The sequence below is a fragment of the Lagenorhynchus albirostris genome, chromosome 11, assembly GCF_949774975.1.
Source record: "Lagenorhynchus albirostris chromosome 11, mLagAlb1.1, whole genome shotgun sequence".
Classification (NCBI taxonomy): Eukaryota; Metazoa; Chordata; class Mammalia; order Artiodactyla; family Delphinidae; genus Lagenorhynchus; species Lagenorhynchus albirostris.
Window position 1 is genome coordinate 29,268,239 of NC_083105.1, and position 17,089 is coordinate 29,285,327.

At 35.1% G+C, this 17,089-nt stretch overlaps 1 protein-coding gene across 3 annotated transcripts in view; it reads left to right on the forward strand.

Moving 5' to 3' along the window:
• The window catches only part of DCN (decorin), a 35,658-nt gene that overhangs the window by 17,815 nt on the left and 754 nt on the right, over positions 1-17,089 (forward strand). For all 3 annotated transcript variants that reach the window (XM_060164995.1, XM_060164996.1, XM_060164997.1), the window contains exons 4-7: positions 2,621-2,834; positions 3,649-3,762; positions 8,027-8,120; positions 11,475-11,613. In XM_060164995.1, coding sequence (XP_060020978.1) covers positions 2,621-2,834; positions 3,649-3,762; positions 8,027-8,120; positions 11,475-11,613 — 561 coding nt within the window. The remainder of the gene's footprint in view (positions 1-2,620; positions 2,835-3,648; positions 3,763-8,026; positions 8,121-11,474; positions 11,614-17,089) is intronic.

A 17,089-nucleotide genomic window follows, 5' to 3' on the forward strand; every position in this document is an offset into this window, starting at 1 on the left:
ATTTCTACTTGTGATTCTTTTTTTTTTTTTTTTTTTTTTTTGTTGCGGTACGCGGGCCTCTCACTATTGTGGCCTCTCCCGTTGCGGAGCACAGGCTCCGGACGCGCAGGCTCAGCGGCCTTGGCTCACGGGCCCAGCCGCTCCCCGGACCGGGGCACGAACCCGTGTCCCCTGCATCGGTAGGCAGACTCCCAACCGCTGCGCCACCAGGGAAGCCCTTGTGATTCATTTTTTCATCAGCTGATCTCCTGAAGAATATCTGCGGTTCACCTTTGATTCTTTCTCTGTTTTGTCATTAGCCAATGTAATTAGTCAGTTTTTTCCTATGTTGACATCTTTCCATTACCTGTTGTAATATTATAACTATGCTTTCTTAAATACATTTCCCTGTATATGAAACTAACATTAACCATCTTTAGCAGTACTGTATATACATGAGTACCTTTTTTCACATATGGATCTGTTTTAGATAAAGCTCTAATTTATATATATCTTAACATTTTACATCATGATGACCAAAATTTGTATGGTTGATTCATTTTTCACATTTATTTTATTCTGAAAGTGGAAATGCTTTTTGCTGGACTAGACCTTTCAACCAACAATGACATTTGAAAGGTGCTTTCCAAAGAAGCAAACTATATGCATGATCATTTTTTAATCCTCACAACAACCCCCTGTAGGTGTTATTATAGTTTCTACTTTACTGAAAAAATAATTGGGAACAAATGTCACACCACCCCAAAATTTAGCAGCAGTTATTGTTACTACAGCGTACTCACCAGTAGAGACATTGTCTAGTTATCATCTAGGAAAAGAAGTAATATTTTATTACCTGAAATTTCAGATAACACATCAGCAGGTTGATTCTTCATAATAGGTTTCAACATTTAACGTAAAATAAGACAGATTTTCAGACCATGTTTAATTCATTTAATTGTATCGGTCTTTCAGAATTTTCTTGCATGGGTGGCAATTAAGGACGGCCTTTGCCTTTATAATTAAGCATCCACCATTTTGGCTGCCTTTTAATGATGCAAGTTCTCTCTTCTCTCCTCTAGCTCTGGCTTTTACTGATTTTCTGGACATTTTGCTTGTTAATATCAATTTCCTATGACTTTAACCCTCATGGGTTTTGAACTTTCTGTAATAGTCTTTGAAATTTCCTAGGATTTTGTTTTAATCAACCAATGTACCTGTTAGGATTATTTAAAAGATTATGTTACTTGTAATAAGTTTTAATTAGTCAAATAATGTGAACTATATGAGGATGTACATGGGTCATTAAACCAGCTGTTACCTTCAGAAAGTAGTCCTGCATTTCTGAGACAGAAAGTTCTCACTGTTCTATTACTCTAGTTCCTATTTTGCCTCTCTCCATTTTCATATGCTCCTAAAAATGTACTACAATTGAAAATACAAGTTTCTTGAACCTTGATAAAATTATCCTAAATTCCTTAGGATTAGTTGATAAATTGACTTAAAATAATATCAGTGTTGGAGAATGAGGTAGTCCAAAAGTAGGTGTAGCAATATCTATAGTATAACAATAATGGATACAAGTAACTTCCTATATGAATGGAACTCAGAAACATTTTTAAATTACCCCCAAAATAACATATTTGACATATTTAACTACATAAAGCCCTTATATGTAAAAAGGGCAAAAACAGAAGAAAAATATATTGTCTCTGCATATCCTATTATCTATACCTTTATTCTGTAAACCAGTTATTAAAATACATTAAAACTTAAGAAAATGGGCTTGCCTGGTGGCGCAGTGGTTGGGAGTCCGCCTGCCGATGCAGGGGACATGGGTTCGTGCCCCGGTCTGGGAGGGTCCCACATGCCGCGGAGCAGCTGGGCCCGTGGGCCATGGCCGCTGGGCCTGTGCGTCTGGAGCCTGTGCTCCGCAACAGGAGAGGCCACAATGGTGAGAGGCCCGCGTACTGCAAAAAAAAAAAAAAAAAAACTTAAGAAAAATGTGAAGTTTTGTGAGCAAGCAATCCTTTTCCTCCAAACAATAAATGGTAGCAAAATAAAAAAGGAAATTTGTTTAACCTCTCAAATGACGAGGAAATGCAAAGTAAAGCAATGAGCTACAACATAATGTGCTAATTTGGCAAACTTTTAGAAGGCAATTATATCTAACTCTGTGAGGCTGCAAGAAAATGTTACTCTCTTGCATTGTTTGTGATGTTATAAATTAGTGCCACCCCTTTGTAGTGGAATCCATGACAACAACCAATGAAGATGGACTTTTAGGTTGAAAAGCTGACTGGAGAATGGATGCCTGTGGCACACGATTCTTTACAGGTCACTCTAGTAATTTCAATATTTTGGAGTATTTATTGTTTAAAAATTAAGTATGTCTATCTCTATCTATCTATAATCTGTATTTTATCAAATTTCTCTCCCCTTTACTCCTGGTGTTCAGGTCCACATATGTTTTCAAATAAAGGAAGCAGATCAGTTTAATTTTTTTCTGATTTCTTCTAATTTTGCAGATTTCTCTGCTAGTCCCATGAATGGAATGAATAAACCACACCCCTGCTTTACATACATATTTATGTGTGGAAGGTTTTGGAATTAAGATGTTGCTTTTGTTCACTGCCTACAGACGTTGATTCTTATCAACAACAAAATTAGCAAAATCAGCCCTGGGGCATTTGCACCTTTGGTGAAACTGGAACGACTTTATCTGTCCAAGAATCAACTGAAGGAATTGCCAGAGAAAATGCCCAAAACTCTTCAGGAGCTGCGTGTCCATGAGAACGAGATCACCAAAGTGCGAAAGTCTGTGCTCAATGGATTGAACCAGTTGATTGTCGTAGGTACAGATATTCTTATAACTCTAAGACCAGGCAGGATTCAAGGTTCACCTTAAGAGATTACAAGTAAGCTTTAGCTACAGGAAGGTAAATTAGCTAGAACTTACATGTCTTAATACTATAAAAATAACAGTAGCCGGGCCAGGAGAAATGGGATTTTGAATCTGTGCCTTAAGACGTTTTTATTCTTGTCCTGGAGGATCTGAGAATGTGGAAGAAAGCTCTAGGGCAGATGCTACACTAGCTGCCACATGCCCAAGGTACAGGATGGAATTAAGTAGTGCTTATTAGAGATATTTGGAGGATACCTTTCTGTTGTGGGAATTTGTTCTAGTCTGAACATCTATAAATCATTTGCTTTAAAAAAATGTGTTCTAAAGCTTCTCTCTATGTGTGGTAAAATATTTGTAATTTTATAATTGGCTTAAAAAATCCTAGATTCAAATTATTTTAACAATATTTTAATATATCTTAGTAAAGTAATTGCCCCATAATAAGTGTGATTTGTAAACACTTTTATTGATTTCTAGGCAGACCTGTGTATGGACCTTAAATAATTTTGTTGTTATCGTTTTTGCTACTATTGCTTTCTCATAAACCTTTGGGATTTTTTGTTGTTGTTCATTTTTTGATTGTTTTAATAAGGAAAAATTTTACCCCATTTGCCATCCCTTTGAGAAGCATGTCCTTTAATTTCTCTTTTGTTTTTCAGGCAAGTTGTTATTAACCCAAATTTCTTCTTGTTGAACAGACAGTACTCTGACTTGCAATACCCTCAAATTGTCCTCTAAAAGCTTTGCACTTATTGCATTTGTAGAACTTGGCACCAACCCTCTGAAGAGCTCAGGCATTGAAAATGGAGCCTTCCAGGGAATGAAGAAGCTCTCCTACATCCGCATTGCTGACACCAATATAACCACCATCCCTCAAGGTGACGAAAATTCTCCAAAGCAATTTGAGTATCTAAATCCAAAGGCTTTGACACTGAAAAATGGTTTTGGAAATTTGAATTGTGACTTAAGCGGCCATTCTCTATCCCTCGAAGTGTTTCTACTGAACCTAGCTGACCACTGGGCCCTCTAGGCTCACAGTAGAGATGCCTAGACTCTTTCACCTATAAAGTCTCTTACATCTAACATAAAATGTAGGTTAACACACAATGATTTTATATTATAGAATTGTGATATCACAGAAAAAATGTACAGTTACTTAAAAAATAGAGTGCTTTAGTGGTACTTTATTAAAAAAAAATGATACGTGGAAGTACCTCTGATATTGAGCCAATTTTTACTTTGAGTCTCTGATCCCTTAGTGAATTCCTTTCCATCTTAGGGCATTCTAGTCATTACTATCTGAGTAACAGGACTCACAGGGGTCACATTCTTATTTAAAAGTGGTGGTGTCTGTTGTAAAGACTGTGGATTTTGGGAGTCATTTGCGTGAGTTCAGACTGTCACTAATTGGCTCTACGATCTTGGACCAGTTATTCAACATGTATGACACATTTTTAAATCTGTAAAGTGGTAATAATATTAACATCCACTTCATTGGGTTGTTTTAAAACTAAATAAATAGAGAACTATCTGGCCTGTAGATAAGTAGTGGATTAATATTACCTTCTATTATTCATTAAAAGTGTTTTAAACACTCCTTTTGCCTAGGCAAAGTACAAACACTGGAGACAGGGCAGTGAATAGGATGTAGACCTGCCTTCAAGGATCTTATTGCATAGAACAAAGACAGGCAAATAAACAGCAATCATCATACAGTCACAGGGGTAAGCCCCTCATGCTAAGGCTTAGCCAGGAAAGGCACATAAGCCAATCTTTGTGACAGAAAAGGCATCAAATCACCAAAAATAAGTTTCTCTAAGTTTACATTTTTCTGGTCCCAGGTTTTTCAGTCTCACAAAACTGCCTCTGTATTCTCAAATTTTCCCTTAGTCTGGCCCTTCCTCAACTTGGATGTCTTGTTCTTGAATTGGGTAGAAAATATAGGTACTTGCCCATAGAAAACAATTTCCCTTTACTGTGCTTCCACAGAAACTTCAAGTCTAGAGAGTACGGAGTCCATAGAATGTTTCCTTACTACCCCTTGCCCTCTCCACAGTCTTTTTGCTACAAAGTATGTTTTTGATGCCCATTAATAGCAACTACTGGTGCAGATGATAGATAAATAGATAGATAGATAGATAGATGGAGATTGATTTATAGTTCACAAAGTACTTTCATGTTGAGTCTCTGACTTGTTACATGTAACAAGTAATTTTTTAATCCCCAGTGCAAGGATTTTATATTTGTAACTATATTTTTAATTTATATTTACAATAGTATATTTTATTATATATATATACATATACATATAATTTTCTATATTTATCTTGCCTAAAGCCTTAGAGCTGTAGGAGGTGAAGTAAAGTAGCTAGAATTTAAAGTCCAGGTATTTTTCACTACTTGATGCTGCCAGATGATTTGCATTAAGTACAATCTTTGATTTTGCCGTCCTTCTAATTACATCTCCTAAATATACCTCAGTAACACATTTCATCACTTAGTGATCCGTTTTCCTTGATTTCTTACATGTGTCTATCCCTATGCTAGGTGCTCTTTTCTCATCTTCTCTAGCTTGCTTTTATTTACTAAACTCTTAATAATATTAAAATCATAGTAAGTAAGTTTTATTAAGCACTTGTGCCAAATGCTTTTCATGGCTTCTGTTATATGAATCTCAAAACAATCCTTTATAGTAATATTATCACACCTGTCTTATAAATGAGGCAAATAAGTCTTAAAAAGATAGTAAATTGTGACCAAGGCCTTAGAGCTAGGAAGTGGCACAGCTGGGTTGTGCTGGGCTGACATCAGAGCTCATGTGTTTGACCATTTCACTCTGCTGCCGTCTTAAGTCCTTCTTCCTGTGAATATTTATGCCTGTGTCATGTATGAGTCTACCTTTCCTAGGCTGGGACCCTTATGCCTGGATGTCACCACTTTCCAGGAGTCTTAATTTCCATATACTGTGTCCCATCACTGATGGACATGAAAAGGCCATGGAGGAGTAGAGAGATTATAAATTCACACTCTGGAGTTAGACCAACCTGGGTGAGAGGCTTGACTCAATCATTTAGCTGTTTTGTGACTTCAGGCTAGTTATTCCACATCTCTAAAACCTCAGTTTTGTTACCTATAAAATGAAGGTATTAGTGACTCCTATCTTCTAGGATATTTGTGAGGATTAATAGATGTATCAATAAATAAGACTTGTAATATATATAGCGTACTTGGCCCAAAGTAAGCTCTCAGTATATTTTATCTTAAAAATGGAAAAGGAAAAGAAAAAAAAAGTAATTTGGCTAAATGCTATAGTGGCATAGGCTAATGATATTCTTTATAAATTTGCCTCTCTCCATCCCATTGCAAAATTTCCTTCCACAGTCAAACTTCCCATAACTTTTTTTTTGGAAACTGATGTCCCACAAGGGAAGACACTTAGAAACAAGGTAAGAATGATGGATGAGATGATAATTGGTGTTCCAGAGACACTACATTTTTTTTAATGTCTTTTCATAGTGATAGGGAAAAAAGGACATACACTCATTGCTTTGTTATATACTCACTTGCTTTCTTTATAGAAGTATTTTAAAAATCCACATTTATTTATTCTAAGGAGACTCAAGTGGTTGAAATCCCTTATTCCAAGAGTGACTGATTTCCTGACATTTACTCATAAGAATAATGCCATTGTTATTTCATTTCCTTCATTTAAGAACATGTTATTTTAACTCTCTTTGGCCATCTGGGAGCATATTACTTTCCCCACTTAGTAGCTAGATAGCCTACAAAATGGGTAATTGTGAATCTCTGTTTCCTCATTGATGAAACGAGGTTAATGAAAAATAATTTATAATTGAAAAAAATTACATGAGCTAAGTTACGAAAATGCTAATCTCAGTGTTCAGCACATAACAGACATTTAGTAAGTAGAAGTTCCTTTCCTTAGTATCTCCCACACAAATCATACTACTATTGAGAAACTAATAGTCATTTTCAAATCAAATATGGAATAAACTTTTACATTAAATAGAAGATCTTGACAGAATTCAGTGGGTTGCAATGAAAATTTCAGACCAAACATAACCTGTGATTTTCCAGTTTTATTCTTTATGGACAAACAACCAATACTATTGGGTTGGCCAAAAAGTTCTTTCGGATTTTCCTGAAACATCTTACAGAAGAACAAACTTTTTGGCCAACCCAATATCTGCTAAGCAGATGTTAGTTCTACATGTAACCCATTTGCTATTTTCTTTGTAGTTGTTGCTCTTCTTGTAAATGGAACAATATGCCATTTAAAAAGCTGTATAAAAACCTAATAGAGTCGCAGATGGCAGGAGGAAATGAAAATAAAAGATTTAAACTTTTAAATTTACATTACTAAATTTTTAGAAGTCGTAGCCATTCACGAAGTACTATCCAGAGGTTTAGTGGATACTTTGGATTTAAAATATTTTCCCCAGGTGCCCCACATATGGCAGATCACTTGATTATAGGTCTCTGTACTCGTCTTGTATAAAGAAACAGTTTTGATTTTAAAGGAACAAGTAAGTGTTAGCTCTTGCTACACACTGTATTACAGAGGCATTTGATGTTTTCATGGAAAACTTGATTAAAACTAAAGCCAGCACAGTATATAAGTGTTAGTTATTAATTATGCTCATTAATAAAATACCTGGTTAAGTTTGTTTATAGGTTGAACTTATACATAATCGCTTTATTGTAGTGCAGATGCCCATCTCCTCATTTTACAGTTATTATCCTTTGTCAATGGCAGTGCTAGCCCATTAACAAAGCTGTAAGAAACTAATGAGATTCAGGGTTTTTCTTCACTTCTACAACTGTATCCTGACAGTGGCTAAGACAAAAATCTACTACATGATAAACCCAGTCCATGTTTTTGTCATAATAAATCTAGGAGAAAAGCAGAAAGGGCTTGTACTACTTCCCAAAAGATATATTATTGTATAAAAGGGATGAAGGAAAAAGATGAAAAGCAAAACTGGTGAATCAGATGCAAAGAAAATCCTTTGAAACTGTATGTCTTTTGGAAAATTGATGGCATATGTTCTCATTAACTCTTTGTACATTCTCTAATTACATTTATCTGCTAAGTTAACTTCTTATATTTCCATATTGCAGGTCTTCCTCCTTCCCTTACTGAATTACATCTTGATGGCAACAAAATCACCAAAGTTGATGCAGCTAGCCTGAAAGGACTGAATAATTTGGCTAAGTAATAATATTCTTTCATAACATTCTATCAGTAAAATGGCTAGGTATACTGTGCCTATATGCTCAGAATTAGAAACATGATGATTGATTCTTTTGCCTAAACCACATTTTTTGTTGTTGTTTCTACAAACCTCAAATTTCAGCTTGCCCAATTATTAATATTAAAAAAAAACTAATGAAATAGTGTTCTTATCATAACCCCACCAAAATCACCCTTATTTTTTATGAATACCATATTGTTTTTAGATTAATTTAGATATAAGTACAAGATATTTGATTAAATCAGTATATTCATTCAATCTGTTCTAACTTGACTGTATGAAACAGAAGGCTAAGTAAATTATAACATAGTATTCAGAATTTGAAAATGTATTAAAATGAAAGCTACCAGACATGGGAATATTGGGCATCTCACAGTACAGTACAGAATAGTTATCATGAGATTCTCTAATTCCTATTCTCTAAAGAGTTTAAAATGTCTCTGGACATTTAATGTACTCTAAAAAAAACTTTTTTTCTGAGCCTTCTTAACCTTTTTTTCCTTATAGATGATCACTAGTGCCCATCCTGCTTTCTAACCTAACTTCAGTCTTTCTGTATTTGCGATGTGGTGAAGCAATAAAAAAAGAGTGCTGGCAGACCCTTTCAGCTGTCTTCAAGGAACACTCTGCTCTTCATCCACACGTATTGCTGAATGTCCTTACAGAGAAGCACAGGGTTGTACCAAATTGGCTCACTCCTTTTTTTGCATATAAATTTCGTAGTGGATAAATAAATATAAAGCATATCATTTGTCTCTGAGGAATACCTAAGAGCAGATGGATATATAATGCAGTTTTTCCCATTTCTGTGGGTATCCCCCAGTGACCCAGTGGAGCGTGAGGCCTGAAGGTGTCATATGCATGTGACTATAGCTGCAATATATAACCCTGGTGTCTCAAATGATAAGAAATCCTTTATCTAAAGCTATTTTAATTACACTCTCTAATGAAGAAGATATTTTTCAAAATACTGTTATGCATTACCTACCTTTCTATGTTGATTAGGTCTCTCTAGCTGGAGAAAACTGTAGGAAGATAAGTTGCATTGTTTATTGTGTAGAACAATTGCATTGTTTATTCTGCATTGTGTAGAACTGTCTTTTGGACAGCTATTATTATTGGATTATTATTATTATTAGGAGGAGGAAGAGGAGGAGTAGAAGTAGCAGTTGGGATTGACCATAGTATAAAATTCTAAATATGGTAAATCAGTCGTAATATTTGTGCCATTTTAGAAAAGTAAGTTTATTTTGTACTGAAAGTGGTATGGAGATTTTGAGTTTCCTCTCTTTAATATAAAATCATATGCTTTGTATCAAATAGAAGCATAGAAGTATAAAGAGCTAATAAACTTTGAAAAGGTCAATAGAAATGAAGATTTCTGTTTAAATGGATTTTGAATTCCATTCATTAAATCAGAGGAAAATACCTCATTGGCCAACAAACTTTCCCAACTCTTGAATTAACTAAATACATTTCTCTTTGGAATCAAGTCCAGAAAAATCCATCTATTAAACCATCAAATCCTTATGTTTTTTGCTCCTCACTGATTTTGGAACATGAAGGGTATTTTGGTGATGAAAATCAAAATTGAGGAAAGGAGAAAAAAGCAGCCACTGATCTCAGAACATTGTTGCAGTGCAAATATTCTGATTAGTTACTAAGAACAAGTGAAGAGAAAATACTATATGTCCCTCTGCAAAAAAATAAAGTGTTTTAATCAGGCAAACTTCCCTTTTCTTATTAAGCATATATATCATCATCTCCCCTAATAGGTGGAATATTCTTCGATGGAAAGAATCATGGTGGTTTTTGAGCCATGTCTCCTCTGCCCTCACAAGCCTAAGATAAAAGTCTTTAACATAATAGGTTCTCAAAAACATTTGATGAGTGAATATAAATTAATCATTGCAAATGTAGTTTACTTCAATAGATAATTAAGATTATTATATTCTAAGAAATGTATTAGCCCAAATTGGATATGGGATTTAGAGTGCTATAAGAAATAGAGACATGATTCTGAAATAGAAAAGGAAAGACCAGAAACAAGAGATGGAAGTTTAAGACTGGGAAAAAACAAAATATTATGAGACAAGATGCCAGGTTGATAATCAATAGGTAAGACAAACCAACTGTGCTATTAATAGCCTAAAATCAGTACACTTTAATCTCAGTTATTTCAAATACCAAGTCATGATTAAAATTGGAAGAATTTGGTTACCTAAACCAACATCTAAATCCCAAAAGGGCTCAAAGATCTCAACTAGCTGAAAGCAAGTAGGAATCATCCCACAAAAAGGACCCAAGTCTTTTTCACTAAATTTGAAGGAATCCAATAGTTTCTTCCCCTTTCTCTTCCTTGGAACTTTCTGGTTCTCTTCCACAACCTTGTTGCCTCATCTCTCTGTGCCCTTTTGGATTGACAGAACCCTGGTTCTGACAGAGATTTATTCCTAGAATGTTGGGTACACAAGTTTTGTCTTCAAGTCAACTTCTTCTGACTTTTGAATCCCATTTACTGTGAGGGGACATCACAGCTGCAGACTCTCACTTGTTAAACATCTAATTAAAAAAAAATACAACCCAAAACCTTGAGTGGCATTGCATAAGAAATGTCAGAGGGGCCAAGATCAGGGTCAGAGATCAGGGCTCTAGAGGCCAAGAATGTTGGCACCAGGCATATTCTGACAGTTAACAGATGGTCACTGATAAACACAAACAAATGTAAAATGCTAATTCTGTTAACCTTTTTGGCAGGTAGGTTTATTGACTCATTAGAACCTTTCACTTTTTATTTACAACAAATAAATTTGCGTAATAAATATACAATTGCTTCGTTTACAAAGTGCCAGAAATGATAATGTTCCTTTCATTTTTCTCTCAAATGAATTCACTGTATTCATTATACAGTCAATTCAGCAGCTATTCATTGATCATATCAAGCTCTGTGTTAGTACTGGATATACCACAAGACAGTCACTTTTCTCAAGGCAAGACGCACAAGTACACAATCCTTAGAGTTTTACAAGAGGGTGATAACAGGATGCTATATGAGCATTCACTAGGGGTACACCGTATCCAGCCTGGTACTGTCAGAGGAGTTTTAAAGAGGGTAACTCTGAGCTGAAACCTTAAGAACCAATGGGCTCTATCCAACTCAGAAAGTTTGGAAAAATCACATTAGGCAGAGGTAACAGTAAGTACAAAAACAAAACAAAACAAAATTCTTTTCCTATTGACTTGATTAATCACACAATGCCTGTAAGAAGGCATCCACGTGTAGTGTATCCATTCGTTTCTGTTTTCTGTTGCAGGTTGGGACTGGGTTTCAACAGCATCTCTGCTGTCGACAATGACTCTCTGGCCAACACTCCTCATTTGAGGGAACTTCATTTGAACAACAACAAGCTTATCAAAGTGCCTGGTGGGCTGGCGGATCATAAGTACATCCAGGTAACGCTATGCCACTAACTATTGTGAGGAATATCTAGGGAGCAAATCCTCCCTACTGGGATGCTAGGAGGCAGGAAGCTCTGCTTAGAAATTCTTTTGCAGAGATATTTTTAATGTTTCTACATATTCATTCTGGTTTTGTGAAATCTATAGGTTTAAATTAGTATTACTTTTTTAAAATTAGGACTACTGCCTTGAACGTACTATAATGCTTGCTTCCAGAATGTAATATTTTTTTTATGAAGCAGGGTAGTTTCAAGTCACAGATCAGTGTAACAAATACATACTTGTTGGAAAAGATGATATCATCTGTAGTGCATAGATATGGAATAAAATAGTAATTGTAACTTTTAGCTTCAGCAGATGTCATATAGGTCAAAAGACAGTGTTTATCTATTGATAGTAGTGTGACTGACTGAATTAACTTTGTACAGATTATCAAGTTATAGTGTATTCTTGAAGATAAGAAGATATGGTTCAGTGGCCCACTATGGTAATATAGCTTTACAGTCCATAAATCTATAAATGTAAAGCGTGCTTATTACCTTAAATAATCATAGTAATTTCATATATAACAATATAAGATTTCCATTGTTACCTTGAGGAAATTAAACAAACACATTATTTAAATTATATATTTTTAAAAGATCAATAATGTGGTCATCGACAGATTTTACATATTTGTATATTTCTTCTAATTTTTCAGTTTTTTTAAAGATTGTATTTAAATTGTTTCTTTCAGAAATTTCAGTAGGTACTTAGTGAAATCGTGGTGATTCAGAAACTGTGTCTTAAACTGACACTCTTTTACAGATAAAACCGTTTTATAAAGTTGACCTTTTGGTAATCTAGTATCTCAACTTCTTTGTTTGGGGTTCAAAATGGGTTTATCCTTTACTCTGCTGTCAACAGTGTCAATAAATTTCTGATCTCTTTTATTTTATTGAGTTGTGCCAAAACCTCCAAATTAAGTTTACATATCACAATTTACATTAGCTAGCTTTCAGTAAAGTGTAAGAATTCTACATATGAAGATGAAATTAAAGACGTTTTATTTCATGCTGATTCATTTTCAGTGGGTCTTTGGTGGTGGTGGTAGAGTGGTGAGTAAGCATAGCTTGGAGCCACAAGTAAAACCAAGATGCTTGGAGACCTAATAAAAACAGCTAATGTTGTCATTATTAAGGTTTTTGTTGGTGGTGGGCTTTCTTGTTTGGTTGGTTTGGGTTTTGTTTTTAGATCTCAGAATAATAATTTTCATCTTCTTGATTACTGTTTTTCAAATTTTAGTCTGGACATATTACTGAGTTCATAAAATCAGTTTAAAAGTTTCATTTGGAACATCCCATGGGATGGGATGGAATAAGTTGAATAGGATAGAAAATATCACTGTAATTGTAAGTATTTTATAAAATTTTTGTTTCATATGCATAGATCCGTATATACTAAAGCTCAATATATAGTGTGTGTCTTACTGTGGGTCACAGAGAAAAAATTCTAAAACATTCCATTTTGAAATCTTTGTTGAATATCAGCAAATCTCATGGATATTCACACAGAGCCCCACATTCAGAAGGACCTCACTCTTGGTTTTCCATCTCTAATTGGCATCCATGTACCCATTTTACCTGCATTTCTAGAGGGTCCCAGGGGTTTCACCTACTCTACTTTCTTTTCTATATCTATATAGTCCAATTATTTTTAGCAAAATCATGTAATTATTCAACCATCACCACAATCCAGTTTTAGAACATTTTGATTACCTCCAAAATATCCCTTTTATATATTTCTACTTGTTCTTAATCTCATCCCCAGCCACGGGGAACCATTAATCTACTTTCTGTCTCTATAGATTTGCCTTTTCTAGACATTTCATATAAATGTAATCATACAATGTGTGGCTTTTGTGGCTGGCTTCTTTCACTTAGCATAGTAATTTTAGGTCACCCATATCATAACGTGTGTCAGTAATTCATTCATTTTTATTGATGAATCGCATTTCATTGTATGGATATACCATATTTTGTTTGCTAGTACTACACCTTTTGATAACTGTAGGTTTTGATTATGTTTAGAAATTAGAAATGAAGGCCGTCTAACATTGTTCTTATTTTTCAAAATTTTGGCTATTCTTGTTTCTTTGCATTCCATTCAGATTTTAGAACCAGCTTGTTCATTTCTTCTCAGATAGATTGCTAGGGCTTTGACAGGAGTTGTGTTGAATCTGTAGATCAATTAGGGGAGAATTTTCCTTGTAATAACATTGAGTCTGCCAATGCACAAACATGGGATATCTCTCTATTTTGTCTTTATTTTCTCACAGCAATATTTTGGCATTTTTAGTGTGCAAGTTTTACAATTTTTTATTAAGTTTGTTCCTAAATTTTGTATTATTTTTGATGCTGTTGTGAATGAATTGTTTACCATAATTTTATTTTTGAGTTTTTTGTTAGTTTATAGAAATTCAGTTGATTTTTGTGTATCTTTCTTCTACCCTAGTGCTGTGCTGAAATTGTTTTTAGTTGCAGTAATTTTTTGTGAATTCCTTTGGATATTCTACATTCAGGATCATGTAATTTGTAAATAAAGAGAATTTTAAGTATTCTTTTTTATCTGAATTCCTTTAATTTCTTTTCCTTACTTCATTGCATTGGCTAGAATCTCCAGTACAATGTTGAATAGAAGTGATAAAATTAGACATCTTTGCCTGGTCCCTAGTTTAAAAGGGCAATCAACCTTTTGCCATTCAGCATGATGCTAGCTATAGGTCTTTTGTAGATGCTCTTTATCAAGTTAAAAACATTCCCTTTGATTTCTAGTTTACTGAAAATTTTTATCATGAAAGCGTTTTTTCAAATGCTTTCTCTTTTCTATTGAGATGATCATGTGATTTTGTCCTTTATTCCTTTAATATGCTATATTAAACTAATTGATTTCCAGTTAAATAAGTTTTACACCCTTGAGATAAATCATGCTTGGTCTTGGCCATGGTGAATAGTCCTTTTATAATGTTGTGAGATACAGACAGTTTCCTAATATTTTGTTAATTTTTTTGTCTATATAGGAGATATTTAATTGTAGTTTTCTTTTTTGTGATGATTTTTGTTTGGCTTTAAGAAAATATTGACCTCATAGAACAGGTTGGAAATTTACTTTCCTTTTTACACAGACTAATACTTTCTTTATGTCTTGATATTTCCTTCTCTCGTTTTCACTATTAGCCATAAACTCTCACCAAACACCTCTCTCCTTTCTTGTTAATCACTTCTGAGAAATGGAGAATGGTCAATGACAAGAAGAAATTTTCAAAGTTTGAGAATCACACACACACACACGAACCTCACAGATACTGTTTTGATTTTAATATTCCTTGTTTCTATTTTTGTAATACATCTATTGTTCTCCTTCTAAACCCTTTCTTAATCAAGACCCTTTTCACCAGCATATGAGTGCAAGTGTTCTGGTAGGTGGAACAATATTTCAAGTCAATTATTATTATTATTATTTTTTGCGGTACGCGGGCCTCTCACTGTTGTGGCCTCTCCTGTTGCAGAGCACAGGCTCCGGACGCACAGGCTCAGTGGCCATGGCTCACGGGCCCAGCTGCTCCGCAGCATATGGGATCTTCCTGGACCGGGGCACGAACCCGTGTCCCCTGCATCGGCAGGCGGACTCTCAACCACTGCGCCACCAGGGAAGCCATCAAATCAATTATTTTAAGGGAGTACCTCATAGGTTTTATATCTTGCTTTAGAAATTATTGCCTTAGCATTATATTTTAGCCTTGGTTTTATGATCAATTCACTTCTTATTCTTCAGAATTCACATATAAATAATGGGAGTAAAAACTCATTTCTATAATTCTTTTTAAGTCTGATATTAATTTCCCTAAGAAAATCTATGAACAAATTACCATTATCTTAAACATAACCATAAAATATATTTCAGAAAAAATTTCTGATGAACTATAACATTATATTCTTTGAGCTGAATTTGTAACATAGAATACATTTTTGTTAAAATTTCTTGGTTTATATATTCCAAATGCAGTGACATTCAAGCTTTTCTTAGAGTTTGTGATTTTTAATTTCGATTCTAATACTCTATACCCTCTCTTACTTCACTATATATTACTTCCTTATTTTATATAATTCATTAAAAGGTCTACCATTTTATTTTTGCCCTGAAAACATAACATTCCATGTAGACACAATTTATGAAATAACCATGAATTCATTCATTTATTCATTCAACATATATTTGTTGAACACCTACTCTGTTCTAGTAGACACTGGAGATACAGTCACGAACAAAACTGAACAGGTTTCCTACCTCATAGAGCTTTTATTCTAGAGGAGGAAAACAGACAAAAAGCAAATACATGTTATATAGTGATCATTACGCTGAATAAAAATAAATAAATATAATTGGAACAGAAAATGGCAGAATGGGATAGTCAAGAAAGACTTCTTTGGTAAGGATAAATGAATTACATGAGTCAGTAAGACTTGGAGACATCTTGGAGAAGTTTATGCCAGAAGGAGGAAACAGTGTGTTTCAACCTGAGGAGGGACCATCCTCTAGAGAAGAGAAACAAGTAGGTTAGGGTGGTTGGATTGAACAGTGAGGAGAGATGAGCTCAGAGTAGAAGGATGCCAGATCATGTAGGATTTGTCAGCCACTGTGAGAACTTTGGATTTTACTCTGCATAAGATGGGAAGCTGCTGGGGTATTGAGGCAAAGATGATATAACTTGCTTACATTTTTAAATAATTGGTGAAAGGAAGGAAGGAAGGAAGGGAGGGAGGCAGGCAGGAGGGAAGGAAGGAAGGGAGAAAAAGAGAAAGAAAGAAAGAACAGATTTCAAGAAGGCAAAAGAGGAAGCAGGAAGAACAATCAGGGCAACTTCAATAATCCAAAAGGAAATAATGGTGGCTTTGGATAAGGCTGTAGGAGTAGATATGGGGCAGAACTAGATTATATGTGCATTTTGAAGGTTGCACTAGCGGGATTTGTTGATGGTTGGGCAGAGAGTATAAGAGACAGGGAGAGTCAAAGATAATGTCAATGTTTTTAGCCTGAGTCATCTGGAAAGACTGAAATGTCATATACTGAGATGAGGAAGACTAAGGGAGGGAAAAGCAAGATTAAAAAGAGAGAGCGAGGGCTTCCCTGGTGGCGCAGTGGTGGAGAGTCCGCCTGCCAACGCAGGGAACATGGGTTCGTGCCCCGGTCCGGGAAGATCCCACATGCCGCAGAGTGGCTGGGCCCGTGAGCCATGGCCGCTGAGCCTGCGCGTCTGGAGCCTGTGCTCCGCAACGGGAGAGGCCACAACAGTGAGAGGCCCGCGTACCGCAAAAAAAAAAAAAAAAGAGAGAGAAATCAGAAGTTTGGTTTGAGAAGTATTAAGGTATTTAAACTGAAGGATGAGTGTACTAAAAAAGAGTATATACGTGTATGGTCTCAATATATTTAG